This window comes from Meleagris gallopavo, chromosome 4 (assembly GCF_905368555.1).
Source record: "Meleagris gallopavo chromosome 4, MGAL_WU_HG_1.1, whole genome shotgun sequence".
NCBI classification, from domain to species: Eukaryota; Metazoa; Chordata; class Aves; order Galliformes; family Phasianidae; genus Meleagris; species Meleagris gallopavo.
Window position 1 is genome coordinate 19,656,441 of NC_139407.1, and position 20,478 is coordinate 19,676,918.

At 40.4% G+C, this 20,478-nt stretch overlaps 1 protein-coding gene across 9 annotated transcripts in view; it reads right to left on the minus strand.

Moving 5' to 3' along the window:
* Positions 1-285: 285 nt before the first annotated feature.
* The window catches only part of STOX2 (storkhead box 2), a 129,277-nt gene continuing 109,084 nt past the window's right edge, over positions 286-20,478 (minus strand). For 6 of the 9 annotated variants that reach the window (XM_085222425.1, XM_085222427.1, XM_085222432.1 and 3 more), the window contains exons 2-5: positions 20,303-20,455; positions 9,986-12,248; positions 6,124-6,201; positions 286-5,824 (exon numbers count right to left, since the gene is read on the minus strand). In XM_085222425.1, the coding sequence (XP_085078551.1) occupies positions 5,629-5,824; positions 6,124-6,201; positions 9,986-12,248; positions 20,303-20,455 (2,690 nt within the window). In that variant the 3' untranslated portion in view covers positions 286-5,628. The remainder of the gene's footprint in view (positions 5,825-6,123; positions 6,202-9,985; positions 12,249-20,302; positions 20,456-20,478) is intronic. The other 3 variants (XM_085222426.1, XM_085222428.1, XR_014882901.1) reach the window with 2 other exon arrangements.

The window sequence follows — 20,478 nt, forward strand, 5'->3', positions numbered from 1 at the left end:
CAGGATGCGCATGAGACTTCGCAGCACTTCTTCAGCCCTGTACTTTCCCCCCTTCCCACTGGGGCTCTCAAATGCAGCCAGTTTCCTCCCTCACACTCTCACAGCCCCCCAGGGAAGCACACACGGACACAGCACTCACCCAGTTTTTTCTGAGACCGACAATTTGTAATGCAAGGTTTCAAAAATGAGGGAGAGGATGGCGTGTGAAATGAAAGCACTCTTCTCTAAAATGGAAAGCATTTTCTCTGAAAGCCACCGATGGGTACAAGAAATCCACTTAAAACATATAACCAAATGTTATTTAATATCTTAAAAAGTAACACAATCCAAAATGGATATTTCACACAACACTACATAACAACATGAACACAATATTACCATATGGAGGGACTTTCAAATATAGACTTACAAAAATCCCTGTCCTTTTTTCCTTTAAATTATTATACTAAGCATGACAAGTTATCATCATTTACAATATGGTACACTGACACAATAAAAACCATGTTACAAATGTGCTGTTATAAATCAGTAACGTTAGGGAAGACATTTCATGAACCGTAATTATTTCATATGAAATACTATACAATATAAACAGAACATCCATCTTGGATGACCTTTACAGCAACCAGAGACCAAGTAATTTTTTTTTCTTTTTTCTTTTTTTTTTTTTCAGTGCAAACACATTTATACAAGGCAGTCTTGGCTGCAAAACTCCCTTCTAACATACAGTAAGTCCCACTTGCATTTATTAACTCATTTAGACCTAATGCAACAGCCACATTCAGTCACTCACAGAAAGTTACCTGCAGAATTACCATCCCTTTCAGCACATCTCTCCTCCACACACCAAGGTAACCCCTATGGCAGCTCTCCCCGCAGCCGGGCAGGGCACGGGGCTGCTGCCCTCCGCCAGGGATCTCTTCCAGCTCTGGGTGTGTGCGTGCGGCCTTCTGCTCCGTTCGTGTCTTGGGGGGAGGAACACGGAAATCCTCAGCTCAGAACTGAGCTTCAATGGAGTTAGCAAGCAATTCCGCTCTCTGCGAGAGGGGGGAAGCGGGGAGTGACTGCCAGATTTACACTGTGGGGCTGCAACCAACGCTCGGAGCCGCTATGAGAAGCGCGAGTCCCAGATTCCTCTAGCACCAGCCTGGCTTTAGTTGGGTCCTGCGTGCCATGCAGCTCTCTGATGCAGTATCCATGTACTTTACTTACGTTGGGGGGGAACGTTTTAGATATATACTTTGTTTTTTTTTAAAGAATTATGTAAAAAATAGAACTTTTTCTCTCTTAATACTGTACAGCTTTCTTCAGAAGAGCAAAGAGAATTGTAAACTGTGCAGGTGACACCAGATCAGGAGTGCTATTTGCTTCCTCAGCACCACTTGAACAACTGTGTTTAGGAAAAGCTCTGGGAAATGTATTTGAAAAACACATTTTTAATTAAAAATCCTGTTCCTAAACCCTCTGCTGGCAGTACTTGTGTGACTGGAACCTGTTTGGCACTGCTTGTCTTAGAGTTCCTGCAGGACCACACAGTAGCTCCTCTCTTAAACCGACCGTGTGAAAACTTCAGACTATCAACACTTTGGTTAACTAAGAAACTTTACTTGAATGACTTTTGAAGAGAAAGAAGGAAACTGGTTAATAATTTTGTCCATGGATTTCAGCCTTCGTCTCTTTTTTTTCAGCATGCCCTGACACAAGATGGGGATGGTGCCACCTACCTGCCCTGGCTGAACCACAGGGAGGGCTCCAGGGCCAGAGGGCATGATCTGGGTGCAGAGCATGACCTTGGCTTCCTCATTCTCTGCTATAAGAATGACTGCTCTGGCAAGCACTAGGCTGTGGTTTTCATTACAATATTTCTTTCCTGATATGTCTTAAAGTTGAGCGAGCATCGCTGCTTTTTTTATGGACGTTTTACAATGATGCACAGAGTCAAATGGATGACCTCTTATGATTTTTAACTGAACTGTTTTAACAGCTATATTAGCTCCACTGATGACCATATATTAACCTGCATTGTGATAATGGTACTAGGTTTGCTGAAAGAGGTGTTCATAAATCGGGGCTTGTATATAAATATGATCTGCTTAAGTTCAGCTGCCACTTTCTTCCTTTGATTTTTGGAAAATCTTTTTTTCTCTTCTGAAAGGTGGCTTGTTGCAACTGGCTACTTCAAAGGCTAGCTTCATTTTTCTTGGGAACTTGGCCACGTTCTTTGAACAGTAGGCACATACCTCAAGCAGGGTCCCTAATGCTGCTCCCAGCAAAGTCAATTAAGAGCTGCTGCTCATTTCTACAAGAGTGAGTGGTTCTGGCACTCCAGAAACCAGAGCACGTATCGCTGTTCTAACTCTTGCCAGTTCCGAGAAACCATGACCTGACCTGTTGGCAAAATCGGAGGCAGAATAGGGCCCAGCCTATTTGCAGGCTGCGAAGAAAATACCCGGAGCGTCTTCCCCTAAAACCCCACACCATCAATCATATTTCACAGACTGTAGATGTTCCTAATTTGCTCAGTTACATAACACATTTTCAAGTTCTACCAGGCAGAAATTGTAGCAGTAACTGGGGAGAGGATGGGAGGGTTCAGTCTCCCTTTTCACTGTTATCCAAATTATGCAGCCTTGTCAAAGTCTTACATGACTCATCTGAAAGACAGATTTTTAATATTGTAAAAGGAAATTGTGGCAATGGAAACACGATGACTTCATACGCAAGCATTGACACACAAGAGAACGCCATGAGCTAATGCTTCAAAGTTTTTAACCTTGCTTTGTACAATACGCTTTTATGTTGCTGCATTTCATCAAATTCATGGAGGTAGTTATATGTGTAAAAAAAATTACCATAAAAGTAACATGTTGTATTATAATAATACATATCAAGTGTGCAAAATGCCGACAGATTTGTGTTGACCCTTTACAGTTGAACACAACACAGATTCAACCTAATCTAACTCTGTAAACCTTTAAATTGATACATTAGAAGAATGATAGATAAGCAACCACGTAATACAAGGCTATGATTTCATCAAAGGATTAGGGTGACATAAAGCACTCAAGCTCCACTCTCGTGGTTTTGTTACCAGAACCTCAAGATGGAATTTCCTTATATTCCATTATTGATTTTTAAAGAAAAAAGAAAGGAAAAAAAAAAAGAAAAAAAAAAGAATTCAAGATTAGAACGTTTCTATTTGAAACTTCTGTTTACATTCCATATTCCAAGAGTCACATTAATATTGGTACAATGCCACGTCAACATTAATATGACATTTATGTTGTCTGCTGGTCTCTGGGAACTTTAGGAAACTACATACTACACTGTTTGTAGGTATGTACTGTCATATTTTGTTGAAACTATGTCTTCTGTACAACCAGCTGCCTGCGTAAGTTCTGATTAGTTTTTGACAAACGCTTCTCCAAAAGATAAAATTTGTTTTTGCTCCTCACATTCTAATACTGCCATTTGTACTTCAGATCATCAGCTGTAATTACTATTATTTAAGTTTTGACATTTTTATTTACTGTATGGATACATACTACTGATGTCAGAGCTTGCCTCAGAAAACAAAATCACAGTCAGCCACTGCATAGTATATGACAGCTCCCCACAAAAACTCTGACTCTACAGTTCGCATGGAGTAAGCACGGCTGGAGTTACATATTGAATAGTAAGATGCGTCATGCAAAGCGCTATATGGTCATTAGAGCACATCTTGGAAGGTATGATAAGGCAGAAGGCTAAAGGCCAAGTGACTTTGATAACCAACCAGAAGCACAATAATTTCCTTCATGTGCACCAAAAGGTCTTATTGCTCCTGTGAAATGGAATTTGTACACTGAAACCAAGGAAAGCAGACCTGTGCATTTACTGGGTACTAGAGATGTTCTTGATAGAATTAGAAATTGATCGTGTCCAGTTAGAAAGCCGGCTGGTAAGAAAATGAACTTATATCCAACTGCATAACATAAGGCTGAACCTTCAGTGAAGACTTCTGATGAGAATATAGAACATGAGTGAAGCTCAAATGACTCTGCGTACAGAGTAATGCATGTCACCAGAACCTGACGAAAATACTGGTTCTTAGTATGTACAGTTGGTTTTAATACCTGTGTACTACAGGAGCTAGACAGTGGAAATGTCCCTCTTCTATTCAACAGTTGGGACTGCTGAACGATTTAGTATCTTTGTTATTCTTCCACCAATTTGTCTGTTCTGACAGAAAATGAAGATAAAATTAATTTTAAAGTCAGTTTGTTGCACTACCAGGTCATATGAGGAACAGAGCAGAATGTGACCCTACACCTCAAAATTATTCTTGAAGTTCCACTATCCTTAGAAGTTACTCTGCTGTAATTAGCACGGTACAAATTACTCCAGAGTAACAATTCTGGGGAGAGCAATTAGGATAAACCATACCTACAGAATTCAGTTTTCTACTGCCCACCATACGGACACATTTAATTTCCAGAAACTAAACATGTCCATAAAATGCTAAATTGCAAATAACATCCACTGAATAAAAAGGCCAGAAGTTTATAATTCTCTAAATTTTGTTCTCTGATAATCACTACGCTGTGTGCTATTTTTAATAGCCTAATTTAGGCACTCTATTTAATAAACTACATAAAATAGATTTATGTCCTTCCACTAGAAAGAAATCAGTTCTTCAGGCCATACTTGTCATTTATATCATAAAGAATATTTTTGTTCAAAGAAATCAGATTTTTTTCTGGTTCCTGCGTTAACGGCAAGTTGCAATACCAGAAGTGACACGAAAATCAGATTATCTTTTTAAAATACTTGACGTAAGGTGAAGATATTTCCTATATTTTGTGTCACTCTGCGCTGCAGCTCTATGACAGTTATAACTTTCCCTTCCCTCCCCATTCCCCCCTCTATGCAAAGGCCTACCTCCCCATTTGTGACTGCGGAAGGTCATGCAGCGAGCTTCAGTACACAAACATCTCTCATACTCCTGAAACACAAAAGAGAAAGCCATCTCCCTCCCCACCCTCCACACTCTAAAAAAAGAACCTCTTCTTACTCACTTCAACAGGTATTTGCAAAACTGTCACAAAAACGCACAGTGGAAACGACTGATCGGTACCGATAATTCACACACAGAGCCGAGGTCATCACTCGTCACGTTTGGCATCATTTTTCCTCGCGGTGATCCTGGCTGGTCGCTTTCAGCACTGGCTCAAGTTTTGAAGGAAACCAACTCTGCAGCAGAGTTTAGCTTCTGACCAGGGGCATCACACATCTGTGGCATTTTTTAAAAATGAAGTTGGCAACTGCATGGACATTGAAAATGCAGATTACGCTTACAGTGTCTAGACTTTCATATATGTGCTCAGTTACAATTAAGTGAAGCAAAAAGTGTACATATTATCCCTACTGCTATTCTGTTGCTACAGAGCCGCAAATGTGAAAAGCAATACCTCGAAAGAAAGATTTATTTGTTGCCCCTAGTCTACATAGCAGCACAGTTTAAGTAAACACTAAAACTGTGGTTGAGATGCTTTTTTTTTTTTTTTTTTTTCTCCAAAGATGTAAACATCAGTCCCAGTGTCGTAAACTTTGCTGTATGGGATAAGACAGAAATTCTGAGGCAGGCTATCAGACACTAGTGACAGAAGCTTGCAGGCAGTTAGCTGGTTTCTGCAGTTTCTCAGCTTCACTTGTCGGCGGGTCTGCGGTGGCTCGGAAGCTGAATGCTGGGCCTGCACCGCCGTGTGCTGGGCTCAGAGCAGGGTTCTGACGTCTGTTGCTTTCAACAATGCTCGAGGTGTTGGATGCCAGGCTCTCCCGAGTACTAGAATGGAAAAGAAATATATATACGCACTCACATATGACATGCCGATATATCTATCGACCAGACAGGAAAGGAGAATAGAGTGTTTTAAATAGGCTTCCTGTGTTTGTATGCAATGTCACATCAATAAACCATCTCATTTTGACAGCTCGCATATGTTCCTCCAGAACGGGTTCCAGCAGTACTCAGCAGTTGCCGTGCTGTAATGCGGGGACAGCACTAAGCAGAGCTGGAGCTGTCACACAGGGTCTGTAAACCAAACCACTATCAAGTATCTGAATTTTTACTCAAGGACATACCTTCTATTTTGCATGTGGAACGTAATTTTCTTCCCTGGCTTGTCTGTTTTTGCACAAAGTAACTTCATCAAATCAGCTCTGTGAATAGGTACAGCAAGGAGAGTAACCATGCAACACAACTTGCTTTGTCGTCTCCAACCTACACCTTTCATGGATTATGTTTTTAGCTAAAAATGCTACTTTACATGAAACACATAACGTTTCTGAATGCAACACCTGAATCGTGCCTTACAGCTGAGACTACTGCAGCTCACAAGATGCTAGCAAATCAGAACAGCCACAGTCATTCTCTGAGCAAGGAGTGCTGTCATCTCACTTAGATAATGGAGTTCCTGTAGTTCTAACACATCGTTTGTCCATGGGAGTGACAGCACACTTACCACTTTCAAAGACTACGCCTTTAAACAATACATCTAAGAATGCAGAAGTCTATATTTTAGCCCACCACTTCAAAAAACTCATCCCTGTGCTAAAGCTAGACTTCAGCACTACCACTCTTTTTGTTCTCTTTCTACTCTTAATCTCCAAATCATGTTTTTTCATGCAGAAAGAGATTAGGTTTTCAAACAGTCATGTGGGTCCTGGTTATGTATTTTTCATCTATAGCCCCACTTCTTTGCAAAATGACATCATGACTTGCCAAGGACATGTTTCCTGAGTACATTTAGAGTACTACTGGATGTTAAATGGGCACTACAACCAGAGGTACTAAGGACAGAGGGAGAAATGTGTCAGTGCGTGACACGGGAAAAAAGAAATGTCTTGTTTAGCTGTAGTAATAAATTTAGCTGTAAGACATCTTAAACTGACTGCCATTGGAATGATCCTTTTAGAGAAGCTCTTGTAGAGCTTTTAAAATCAATCAAAATGGCACTGATCATTTGCCAATTTTTTCCTTGTTGTAAGCAGTTCCAAACAGCTACGACGGGTGATGCATGCATTGAGCTGCAGTGACATAGGCTGTGCTTCTGGTCTTTGATTCCTCTCCTTCTGCTTACAAACAAGAAGAGATGCAATCTTTGCTTTCTGAAGATCATTCAGTATTGTATCCTTCTTTAAGGGACCACCAATTTCACATTTTCAAACAATTTCAATTCTGGTGTTACAAACTGACCATTATTACATCTATAGGTAAAGACTGCAGTGAGTTCTGCATGCAGAGTAATGCCAAAATTAGCTCCTTCCTTAGGTGACAAAAGAACAGCAGTATTATATAAGCCCTAAAAATAAAGCAATAAAACGAATACGGTGAGCTAATGGATACCATATACCACCTGTATAAATGCAATGAACAAAATACTGAGAGGCTGTCCTCCAGACAGTGATGTTTTGATGAATTTCATACACAAAACACTTTTGAAGTCAAATGACCATTGCAAATCACATGAAGTACCCATCTCTCATTAAATACCCTTTTTCTTTCACAGTGTAGGACTGCTAACTCTGATTCCCCAGACAACACTGCGTGACCAAACAGCACCACAGCCCAGCAGACGCAACCCCAGAGGTGCACATCAGCAGAGGCCCAGAGTATACTTGAGAGATATCACCAGATGCAGGTCCTGGTTTTATCCTCTTCCCAAGGCATCTGCTAATGGATGCTGTCAGAACTAGGTGAATCTTACCAGATGGATGCTGGACAGTGTTTTTACATTTCCTGGAGAAGGGCTGTGGAGTACAGTTTTTTGTTATAAGGTAGGCAAGTAATAACATAATGGTAAATATAGCCAGAGGGTCCAAATCACCCTCATCTTCATTTGTTTTTATAGAGTTACATCGAGGAGTAACCAAAAGCGAGCAAAAGCATCCAATTTAATCATCTTGATGCAAAACTCATGACTTGAATATTTAAAAGCCTTTGAAATATCCAGACTTACGCTGGCCTTACGAAACAAATACACAGAAAAAAAAAAATGCCTACAGAATGTGGTTTTTTTTAATGTAAAAGCTTACTTTCTGTGGCCTTGCAAAAAAAAAAAAAAGAATCATAATTAATAAAATTAAAACATGCTGTGTAGAACATGATCATTATTAAAAGCTGCTTATCTGTTTCCCTTTTAATCTTAACAAAAGCTGAATTCAGTAAGCTCACAACGTTCCATTCTCTTCAATCTAAGTTCAGGTTGAACTTCAACAGAAATTTTAGCCTTTGTGTAAATAATTACAGAAGAAAATGTCTGACTTTGCATTAACCAGTAAAGCAAGCTTACATTCAGTTAGCATGCATCTAGCAAAACTAAGAACTGATTTTTATCCAGTCAACATCTTGTCCTGGAGATGAAACACACTGAGCAGAGTAGAATAGGCTGGGCAAGCTGTAACAAACATTACATACTTCCCTGTAAAAACTGACTGCCAGTATAGAACTTCAACTTAAAGAGATTACATTTTAAAGTAAACAGCACAAATAGCCTCATACAGCAGCTGTATGTGAGAAAGATGTCAAGCATCTACAGAGCAGCAAAATCAAAATCTTCTTGTATTCCCTTTTTTAAGTTAGATTTGGTGCAAACATGATCATTTTACTCAAATTACTTCAAATTTTTTTTTACTTATGAAAAAATCATACATATGTTAAAAGTCCACCCCAGTAGTTTGATGTTTGCTGCGTGCTGCAGCAGGCCCAGCAATTCCTGCCTTGTCACTAACATCAAGCAGGAGTAACCATCAAATCCAAAGGAATTTATTTCAGAATAACATGACTTTAACTGAAAAGGAAAGTTAGTCCTGTGTGTAGAAGCAGGAAACCCTTCATGTGCCTTTCTGCAAGCCTTTGCAGTAGATCTGTAAAACTATATAATTTTGAGGATTAAGAACACTTTTTAAGTTAAAAGAAAACAATTTTCTTTCCTCTAATACAAATCCAGTCTTGGAGGTTTTATTTTTAAACACAGGCAATAAATAATTTAAACCTAAGTAAGACACTATAGGAGAACAAGCATAGTAAATTATTTCTGTGGTTTCAGAGTCATTGTTCTCAACTCTGATGGGTTGCTATCCAGGGCAAACAAAACCAGGCAAGCTCCATTCCAGCAGGGACTTAGGATAGCTAAAGTCCAGAGGGAGAAAGAAGTATGCTCGAGTGAAGGATTCTTAACCTGGAAATGAGATTATCAGAACTTCAGGATAGGAAACACACCAGGAACACTCTCCTCACTAAGCCTGTGAGAGTCCAGTTGCACCAAGACTTCTGTAATATCTGCAATCCCTGGGATGGAAATGACTAACCCTTGCAACCACACACAAATGTCTGGGCTCTTTTCCCAAGCATTCTAAGCAAGACATGTCTCTCTCTGCTGGTGCAGTACTGGGTCATCTCTGAAGATAAAATATCTTGAGCCTTTCAGCAGTGTGGAGGAAGCAGCTGTTCCAGACTCACTGGTTTGGAATGGCAATAGATGGACTTCCAAAATTTTTGAAGAAAACAAAAAAAGCCAAAACCCAGACCAAACTTCTTTTTTTTTTCGTCTATGCCAAAAATTATGGCATCTAGTCATGTCTAGTCTTCCAATTAGTCTTGATGAGAAAAAGAAGGGGCGAGTATGCAGGAGCTCACTCTTTCTACTCTAAATGCAAACACAAGTTTAAAACAGAGAAAAAAAAAAAAGGATACAGGGAGGTTTTTCAGCCAAAGAAAAACAAGATAATACAGAGTTAGTACCACAAATAGACACTGGCTGCTTACAGTATGGGAGAAAACCATACATCTGAATATCAGATTCCAGAGCTGCAGAAAACACTGTCTTAGAACACGTACATTTGTTTAATACGGCCCTACATTCTGTTACCAATACAATACACAAAAATAACTAAAAATTGAACTTTCTAGACTGTAAAGATGCAATTAATGTGACAGTCCTACCGTGGAGAGTTGAACCCGCTGTCCACAGTAATGCTGCTGCTGTCCATGCTGTCCAGACGGGCTGAGTGGGTGGCTCTCTGGTTGTTGCTATTTTCTGTTTCTTTTGGGGTGAGAAGAGTGAGATTCTTCTCGAACTTTCTTTGCAGATCTCTCTCTTTTTCCCTCTCCAGGAGCCACTGCATTGTGCCAACATCATCCCTGTTCTTCTCTTCCTCGGCATTTTTGTTGGTTCCCTCCTCTGAGTCGTCATCATCAGATACGTTGTAGTAGTCAAAAGAGGCCTCCTGGTTCCCAGCTGTCTCTTGCTGTCTCTGTGAGACAGGCATGACTTGTGTGACTGAGGTTACTATCGCTTGTTCAAGTTTCTCACATCTGACTGGTAACGTGTCAGAAGGGGTCTTTTGATGGGGCTTTAGCAGGGGTGTGCTAGACTTATGGAAACTATTCACAGAGAGAGTGTTGTGCAGAGGTTTGAAGAGTGTATCCTTGCTAAATATTTCTTTCCTTTTATCAAGGCTGCTTGATTCAGCACTGTGGTGTTGAACCAGCCGTCCATTTGCAATCACCTCTGGAGTCTGGCCAACAACCACTGAACCACTGCTTGGGCCCTTTGGGGACTCCTCTTTGTGCACCCCAGGCTCCCTGGGAACATGCTGAGACTGTCTTTCTGAGGGAGTCATTTTTTTGAGCCCATCTGTCCCTGTCAGCGTGTCATGATCCTCTTTGTTCTTTCCCAGTGGTGACGGAGCAGTAAGCACAGTCTCACTGGACGTGTTGCACTGGAAATAGTCATCGACTGCAGATTTTGTTGTGCAGGAGTTGAGCTCACTATACGATGGCAAATTCTCCGTAGGCTTTTGTTCCAGCAGACTACAGGAACTGGGGGTTTCTACACTGCCGCTAGCTATTTCAGGGATGCAAGTCTCTTTGTAGCTTGCAGATGAAATCAGAGCCCTTTGATGACTGAGTGACTGAGATGGCCTTAAGGTACTATCATCAATGTAAGTTTGGCTAGTTGTTTGGTCATCTGGGCTACAGCCTTCACCCATGTCTTCAGGTGTGCCTAAAGTAGCTGAGCCCAGAGGTCCCTTGGAGTTATCCATGGATCTAGACCTTTCTTTAGCCTTACTAGACCGCTCATTCCTCGATCGTCTATCCTGTGTATGGCTGTGGCTCCGATGGACCTTAGAGTGGGAGCTTCCCCTGGAAGGTTCAGGAAAAGGCATTTCAGTTCTTCTTTTGGCCAGCTCACCAGACACATCCCATTCTGGTGTCATGGGAAAGTGAGATTCAATCATGCTAGGGTTGCTGTGCATTATAAAATTATCTCCCTTGTGTTCTATTATGAAACAGCCTTCCCGTGGGGATCGAGTCAAGGGATCATAGAACTCATACTCTCTTTCAGCAGGTATATCCAAATGAGAGCCATCTGATGGATCTCCTTTGGATACCCGAGTCTTGCTGTGTGACCTCGATTTCCCATGAGACTTTCTGTGATTCCTACTTTTTTTACTTCGTCCACTGTGGTGAGCTGAAGATCCCGCTTTGCTTCGTTGAGCTTTTTCTTCTTCAAGTTTCTTCATTAGTGCAGTGTGCCTCATGACATTTTCCACAGTCAAATCTGGGTTAATGCGCCTGATAATCTCCATCTCTACCTCTCTAGGTATAGTGGTAGGGGTGTCCTCGTCTCTCAGTGGCCACTCCTCTGGAGGAAACTGGGCAGAGAAATTTGCCAACTGTTTTGTCTTGTCCTTCTTAAAACTTAATCGGAATAATTTGAGTCCAAATTTCTTTGACTGCTTTTCTACATCCTTAGGCTTTGTGAGCGTCTCTGCCTTATAAGAAAAATTGACAGTACTTTTACTTTTCTCAGTGGGTGGGACCTGGCATAATGAAGGAGGACAATATGAGTCTTTACAGTCTTTTGCTGACTTCCTCTGCAGGGTAGATGCATGCATGCTGTGCATGTCTTCTCTGCAACAATGGCAGGAGTCGCAGTGGTTTTTGGGTAGTGTTCGATCCCTGACGCATCCCGAGGTGGAGGGAGTGATAGTTCCTTGTTGTGGAGAGGTACATTGAGACCTGTCAGGTATCCTCTCATCCAAATGGTACCATTTACTGTTAGTTCTTATGAGAGATGGTGTTATAAAGTAAGTCTGTGGGGTTACAATGAAATAACCATCTGGAGTTGGGTATATTTTCCTCTCCCGTACAAGCATATTCAAGGTATGTCGAAGGATTTCTGGACTAGGTGTTGGAACCCCTAGAAATGACAGCAAACACATATCAGGGAGTATGTAAACAACAGAGTACTCTGGCTCCCTCCCTCCCCTACATAAACCTGTTTTTCTAATGTGCAAGCTGGAATATGCTGAACAAACAACTCCAAAGTACTTTGTTAGGCATTCTCTTGTCTGTTTGTTTTTTCACTTATCTCCTACACTTCAAACATATGAATTATTAAGAGAAAGGAGGCCATTAATGGAGTGCTAAAAAAGAAAGAAGAGAGAACTTCTAGTCACTTCCATCACACAGGTGACCCTAAGCTACAGGATGAAATCACTGTAAAGCAAAGGGTGTTAGAAGGAATATTTTGCTTTTCTTCTTCTTCCAATCAAATATCTATATCCTATTTCACCAGAACTACTTATAACAATGTACAGTCTTGTATAAAATAGTGGTTATTTGTTCATTTGGATGCCTAAGTAGTTTTCCTACAGAAGAATACCACAAAGGGAAAAAAAAAAAAAGGATTCCCCAAAATTGCCCCACCACAGTCTTGACTAAACTGGTTTGCTCTCCCATTAAAACATCTCAACTAAAACAGCTGCTCCGAAATACATGTTTTGAATGATACAGTTCAAGTTACCCAAAGAAACATTTCCACTATGCTGGAAGTTACAGATCTAGCTCCTAAGAATTTGCTTCTGTCTTTTGTATGTGAAGGATGCTTACTTAAATAAATATATCACATACCAAGAGACAGTCAAGTATGTCAGCCATGCATCAGTGCCACACCAGCCACATAGGAAACGTGGCAGTGTGAACCCAGTCCTTCCCACTACCAGTACTCCTGCTGAGTTCAGCGGCACAGCAGCAAGTCTTTAATAATTTATTAGATAAAATACCAAGTTAGCATGCTGTGCACAGGAGTAAGTTCCATGTAGAGCTAAGGGAACAAGAGTTTTAACAAAAGTAGTTTAAAAAGAAATCTGCTTGTGTTGAATGAGAAATAATAATCTTTCAAAAATTTCAGTTGAAATTGTTATCTTCGACCACTACATTTTGCTGAACAAGATCTGTTAAACCTTATTTTGGGGTACCGAGCTGGTTTATGTTTTTTGAACTCAAGAAACTCTTTTTAAAAGTAATGATTATTTACTGTAGGTTTTAGTTTTCTTTCCAATAAAATTAATTCAGTAAATAAATAATTGAATCCAAGGGTAAGTTATGTTGGAAGGGACCTTGATAAGTCATGTGGTTAGCCCACCTACGTAAGTGCAGGAAAACTTAGACCAAATTATCATATCAGGTTCTGAATAGCTGAAAGGATGAAAATTTCATGAAATTGTGCCTTCAATAACATTTCACCAAATACTTGCTTTTCACAGAAATACTTTGGAAAAACTTCAACCAGCTGTTCCTGTCATGCAATTACCTTCCATAGCGTGTAGCGTATGGTCACCAGCTCTTTGCCCACATGTCAAAGGCTGCAGCCTGCAAGCTCCCTGAGTTCCTTACGTAAGCAAACATGAGAATGACAGCAAGAGCTCTGGCAGAATGACCAACATCTCATCACGTGATTGCCACACTCTGACTGTACGCATAAATGGGCTCCAAGCATCAGCACCCAGTACCACAGTGCAAGTGAAAGGCAGGACAATGAAAACCTCAGTATCGCAGAGAGCAGGAGAACTTGCTCAAAAACAGTTTATTGGTGCGAGGGCAACTCTGGAAAAGGCATGCTCTTGGGATGGGATGATAGCCCTCAGTAAACCACTGGTAGCCCAAAGGAGTCTGGCCTTTGCAAACAAAATAAGAAGTCTTACAGTGCTGAACAAACTAAAGGTGACCAGTGCTGGAACTTACAGCAGCTCTAACATCCTGTAAGTAAGAAGGCTTGCTGCCAAGCACCATCACACTTAATTTCATGATATAAAATATGGTGACACAGATCTATCATTTATCGTATCAAGCACAATGGAAAGTAAAATATAATGAAAAAAGGCAAAATTTCTTGCCTGTTTCTGCCAAAGAAACAGATGCAAACTACCTGGGATATAAGTAGTAATGGAAAGTGAAAAGAATTAACAAGCAAAAGATATTCATCATTTTCCAGGAAGAAATGCACAGGCCCATTATCATGACATACCTGTAATATCTACATAGAGCATTCTGAAGGAAATCTAGGGTTGGTTTGGGCAGTACCACCCCTCATGCTTTGCATCACAAGTGGTAGATGACTCCAATCTCAAGCTTATATGCCTCTCCATTCTGTGCTGAAAATGCACTGCAGGGTCCAGTACTGCTCCTGCTGAGATGGAGTTGTCGTGCAGCAGCCAATCTCTACTCCTTCCTCTACATACAAGCTGACCAAGCCACTGCAACCTCCAGTAGCCTACAAATAAATACCTCAACACATACCTACTACCTTTGTCTGGAAGTACTTGGTCCTTCATCCTTATTTCACTTAACTAAAAAGAACAAGAAAACAGAAAAAGGAGAAAAAGGAGAAAGACATTCAGCTAGGAATGCGAGGAAGAGATTGATAGGGATCATCTCATGTTTAAAGCTAGCTTTTTTTTATACTGTAACAAAAACACCCTGCAAATATGTGGTAAAAATAAGTATGTATTTTTTTACCCCACAAACCATAATGACTACAGTATGTTGAGTGAGTGTCTAAATAATGGATGCACTGTAGTTACATTAATTGACTAAGTCGTAGGACAGAGAACACGCAGGAAAAGTAATTAGCATGCCTGGGCAGTCAATGAAACTGTAAGTGAATTGTGTCAGCCTTCTCTCTGGAGTTGGAGACTATCACTCCTATTGCTTGCTGCATGCAGTACTTCCCTTCATTTCGCTACTGCAGTTGCGATGATGGCAGATGCAGATCTCTGGAGTATTGCTAACACTACCTACAGATTTTGTTCAGGTCTCTTTCAGGTACTTACAAAAGCAGAAACAAACTCAAACTTGAATTAGGTTGTTCAGCATCGTGAACAGGAACAATGAAATTAATCTAGCCCCCTTTGCTAGTATTTTGTGTATGCCTTTATACCTAGTACTTCAGGTGAATACTCCAAACATGGCTACATATGGCATAGTCTCGGCAGATGTGCACTTGAGTTAGCTTGTAATTGCTCGTAACCAGAGCCAAATGAGCACAAAGATCAAGTAGTTTATTTATATTAGGAAGTGTAACATCTATCCTGCCTAATGGTTCTCCTTTCCTACCTACTATGTCTATTTTCCCTCTGAGCAGTTAAATATTTCATCCTATGACTCCAGTTGTGTTGTTACGTTTTGTTTCCAAACTTGAAGTGTGATATTGGGTGTGCAACGGAATTACATAAATTTAGAAACCCAAACTTCCCATACAAGCACTGGAAAGACAGATCCTCTCATGTGGTAATTCATATTCATGCAGTCAAAACAAAATAAAAATACAAGGGGAGTCATTGTTTAATCCCATGGTTGGTGAGATTTCTGTTAGATTGCAGCAGGTTCAATAAAAAATAAAATAAATGTTCCTCGGTGTGGGCATTAATAAGATTTCTACAACCTTTAAAGAGGTTAAAAAGCAGCAGAGGAAAGTCTTGCTGTGGATGAAGACCGTAAGACAGGACTAGGTCATTCAATCGTTCTTCATACAGCAATTTCAATGCCATGCATCAACAAATACATGAAGGAGAAAGTGTACAACATGAACAGTCTGGGACCAGCCCTGCTCCAACTAGAGCCACTGACCAAGATCCTCCTGACTTCAACAGGCACAGAACTGGCCCAAAGGCTCACAGTGAATAAAAAGGAGATCTTTTTTGTCAGTATGTATTTACCATTTGACAGCTCTATGCCTTTTCACATTCTGTGAGCCAGGGAAGCAAGGGGCCAAGGCAGCATCTTGTTCAATGTAACAGGTCAATTATCTCAAGGTGAGAAGCCCAAGTAGGAAAATCTGCACATTCAGGACTGGCCAGAGACCACTGTCGTCAGCACAGAGAAAACAGGAGGCTAACACAGTGCAACAACCTGCTAAGGAAAATAGGATAGCAAGAATTTCAATCCTACACAGTCTCTCTACACTTATCACATCAGGACTGGGTTTGCAGGATGTTTTTAAATCAAGCCCCTTCCTCAGCTAGATCTGGAACTCCCCCACAATATCTCAGTTGTCTGACTCTCATGTGGATAGACATGACTTGTGATTGACACTTCAGGGATAACAAAGCATTTAAAATAATCAAAGACATAGTCTTAGCAGCCCTACTGTGCTGGAAATAACAACGAGAGATAGAGGGCAAGTGACTTGTCAAAGATCATGGCAACTCAGTGGCGCAAGCAGAGGAAGAAATCAGATTTCCTGGCTTCCTCAAGATCTTTTTCTTCACAGTAGCCTGCCCACATCATTTCTATATATAACCTGCCCCTGCATTCAGAAGTCTACTTAAGGTCTCCCTGCTCCTATTAAATAGGTGCAAGAAGAAAAAAAAAAAAAACAAAAAAACCAACCAAGCAGTAATTTAGAGGCTCTATCATTTAAAATACTGCATGACAGCAGCGGTGTTATTTAAGATTATGTAGTGTTTAAATAATTCAAAAGCAGAAACTGTCTGGACACTGAATCATCAGACATGTACATTTTTTGCATCTCAAGAGAGTCTACTATGCCATCCACTGAGCTTCCAGACAGAAGATTATGTCTTGTTTGCTGCTCACAAAGAACACTGACCTAGGGTGAACTCACTTAATGTATGACACTTATTTTAAGTGCTACATATACATTTCACATATTTAAAGAGCTAACAGATATGAATGTGGACGTCAGAGAAATTTGCCAGCTTTCAGAAAACCTCTTACTTCAAAACATGACCTAGTCACAGACACAGACACAGTTTCCATGCTGAAATATTGAATACCTTAAAACGATTTTCGTAACAACATGGACAAATTTGGATAGAAAAGAAAAATCCTTACTAAAGACAGCCTAGTCTAATGCTCAATGTTTCCTTCAGCCATAGCAATACAGATAAGAGGGTCTGGCTGCTAAACACAGGAACAGAGGTTACATTCTTAGCTCCTTATACTGGATTTCAAAGATTTACATTTAGTGCACAGGATTTAAACCACGGTCAATAAATATAAAGTAGGGCTGTACAAACATCTGATTGGGTAATTCCAAGTTAGAATAATGGAAGCACGTGCAGCAGGAACTTTCTTGCTCTTTAAAAGACCTGGTAAATAACAAGTGCCACAAATAAGACGTACATTATCATTACAAACTTTTTCAATAAAATAAATTCATGAAAAATACATCTGAAGTAGTATTTAAATGGTGTTAAGTCTGCTAAAATGATTTTCTCCTGAGCTGATGCTAAGGCTTAACAAGGGATAAGAGAAATACTCTGATTGGCTCATGAAATACTAGTTAAGGATGTGGAGTGGTTGCTATGTGATGTTATAAATAATTAGCATACCTTATTTCAGATAGAGCCATGGCCCAGATTTATGCCTGCACAATGGCTCAGCAAACTAGAGGGCTAGACTGCTCGTGTAAGATCCGCACGGAGGAAAGAGGTTTATTATTCTTAGGCAGTTTGAGAATGGCATCTGGGGTCTTAGGAAATTTATATGTGCCATGAAGAGCAGCGAAGCATCTGTTCATTAAAACACAAACGGCACAGGCAGACAAGTCCTGCTACAGGGTGAGCTACAGAGAGGTCATTTGACAATGACAGCTACATCTACACTGGCGATGCTCTCCTCTCTCTCAGCATATTATAACATAATTAGGAAAAATAAGCTATCAGAATACAGGAGGACATCAGATATTTGGAAATAGCCACAGTGAACAGAAGAACTCAAAAAGGATTCAAAAAGCCACGGCTGGTTTATGAAAGAGTTTGGGCAGACAAGTGGAAATATCACTCAACATGAGAAGAGGTTCCTGTCGTATAAAGGCATGAGATGCGTGGATAGTGCTCATACATTGAGAGGACATGCACACTTTCTCTGTTAAACACATTATGGCTGGAAGAGAAGGGCATTCCTCTAGAGAGGGGAAAAAAACTGAACAACAAAGGGTGGGTTTATTTTTTTTTTTTAATTATAATTTTCTTTATGTTTTAGGAAATGGGGTGGGAAAAACAAGGCTCTCCTTTCTTTAATCCCCAACTTGAGAAATGCACATGTCCGTGGCCAGTGGAAAAAGAGGCAGCAAGAGACTGTGTGCTAAGTTGCCTGAGGCTTCTTGCGAGCAGTCTGCAGCAGCAGAGCCTGTTGAATTATTTTTGATGCATGGCTCTGTCTAGCAAGAACAGCACAACTCACCACGGCACCTGATACCCATGCTCCCAGGAAACTCAAGGGATGCCACCGGTAAATTATTGTTTCCGCCACGCAATCGCGTTTTTATTAAACACACTGATAGAATCACTGGAGAAAACACTTGCAATCTATGCAACCTTTCAAACACATGGCTATATAGAAAACGTGACCTAGAAAAAAACATCAAAATAAATTCAACTAGAATTACAATTATGAACTTCGCCTTCTTCGCATCCTATCCCTTACAACTTTCACCACTATTTTCAAAATCTGCGAAGCATACTGAAAATAAACCCTCTGCAAGCTAAACCACAAATCAGGACAGAGAGGCAGTATTTACAAAATATACTTGCAGTAATCTTTTCCAAAATACAATTATCAAATGTCAGACAGAACTGTTTACCTCAAACATAGCTGTAGATTCAAAACTACGTTTTAAAACCTCAGAAGTGAGTGCCAGTTGCAGCAAAAGTCAATGCAACCTTTAAGGCTTTGAGTTAACTCTTGCTTTGTATCCTTTAAGTTACAAAAAAGCTCAAGACATGAAAACACATAGGATCACAGAATGGTTTGGGTTGGAAAGGATCTTTAAGATCATCTAGTTCCAACCCCTCTGCTACAGGCAGGGACACCTCCCACTAGACCAGGTTACTCAGTCTGGTCTCAAACACTTCCAGGGAGGGGGCATCCACAACCTCACTGCGTTATGATCACTGTCATGATTAGACTGCCTAAAAGAAGATGATACATCAGTAGTTTTATTACTCAAGAATTTTTAATTACTGCTTTTGTGTCATTAAAAGAAGTACAATAAAGAATTTTCTTAGCTAGTTCAGAGAACTGTAAACTGAGGGACGGTTCCCCAAACCTTTTAGTCATAGAGAGTTGCCAAGTTAAAAATAAATTAAAAATAATTCAAGCCAGAACTGCATCCAAGATGACTCTGAAAGTCCCTGCATGCCAGACCAACAGCCTCCTCTCAGCTTAAATATAACACCCTCCCGCTGAGACAGACACATCATCACCGTTGGACTCTAGCACTTGTATCAGGCCCCGCCAGATTTAAGAGTCTCTCCCACAGGCAGGATGTGGGAAACCCACTCTTTTAAAGAGAATGCTCTACACAGAGACCTCTGTGAGGTCAGCCCTACAGAGAGTGAATGATGGCACTTGAAACAGCTGAATGAAGTTAACAGAGCTCTTAAAACCAGATTGAAAGCCATGAGGTGGAATTAGTCTGTCCTGGCTCCAACATATGCTTTTGTTCTCTTTAAGTAATAAAGAAGTCTTAAACTCTCCTAATGATGATGATGAAGAAGGTGTCTTGTGATAAAAGTGACGAATAGCCTTATTTATTTATAATTTTAAATATTAAAAAAGAAGAAGAAACAAACAAACACAATTTGCTGTTTGGTATCTCAAGACACCATTTTAATATTTACATAAAGTCAGGAACTGACCCTGCAAAATGCATCTCACATGAATGGCCCTGTCAAATGGAACTTCTCTGTACATATAAGAAAAAAGAACAGAAAGTTTTAAGATTGGAACCCAAAACCCTCCTTCTACTTTTGGGTAACATCTCATGATTAATCAATATTCCCATCCAGGAGAGTTAAGATAAACAAGACTACTAAATGCTGAAACTCCATCTTCTAAGGAAGCCAAACAGACAAGCATCTTTTAGGCAGTGAGTGGGGGCACTCTTTAACTGCCCTTTCACAGGCATGAGCTCTTTTGACCAATGATTTATTCATGCACAGTTACCTGGGAAGCAGGTTGTTAGGTGCTCCATTAGTGCTTCTTGTGTGACTTGTTTTCGGGCAGAGTTCATTGCTGAGATGGCCAGGCAAAGGATTTCCCCAAGTGGAATAAACTGTGACTGACTGATGGGAGACATGCTGATTGGTGATACATCACCTGCAAAAAGACAACAGATGTGC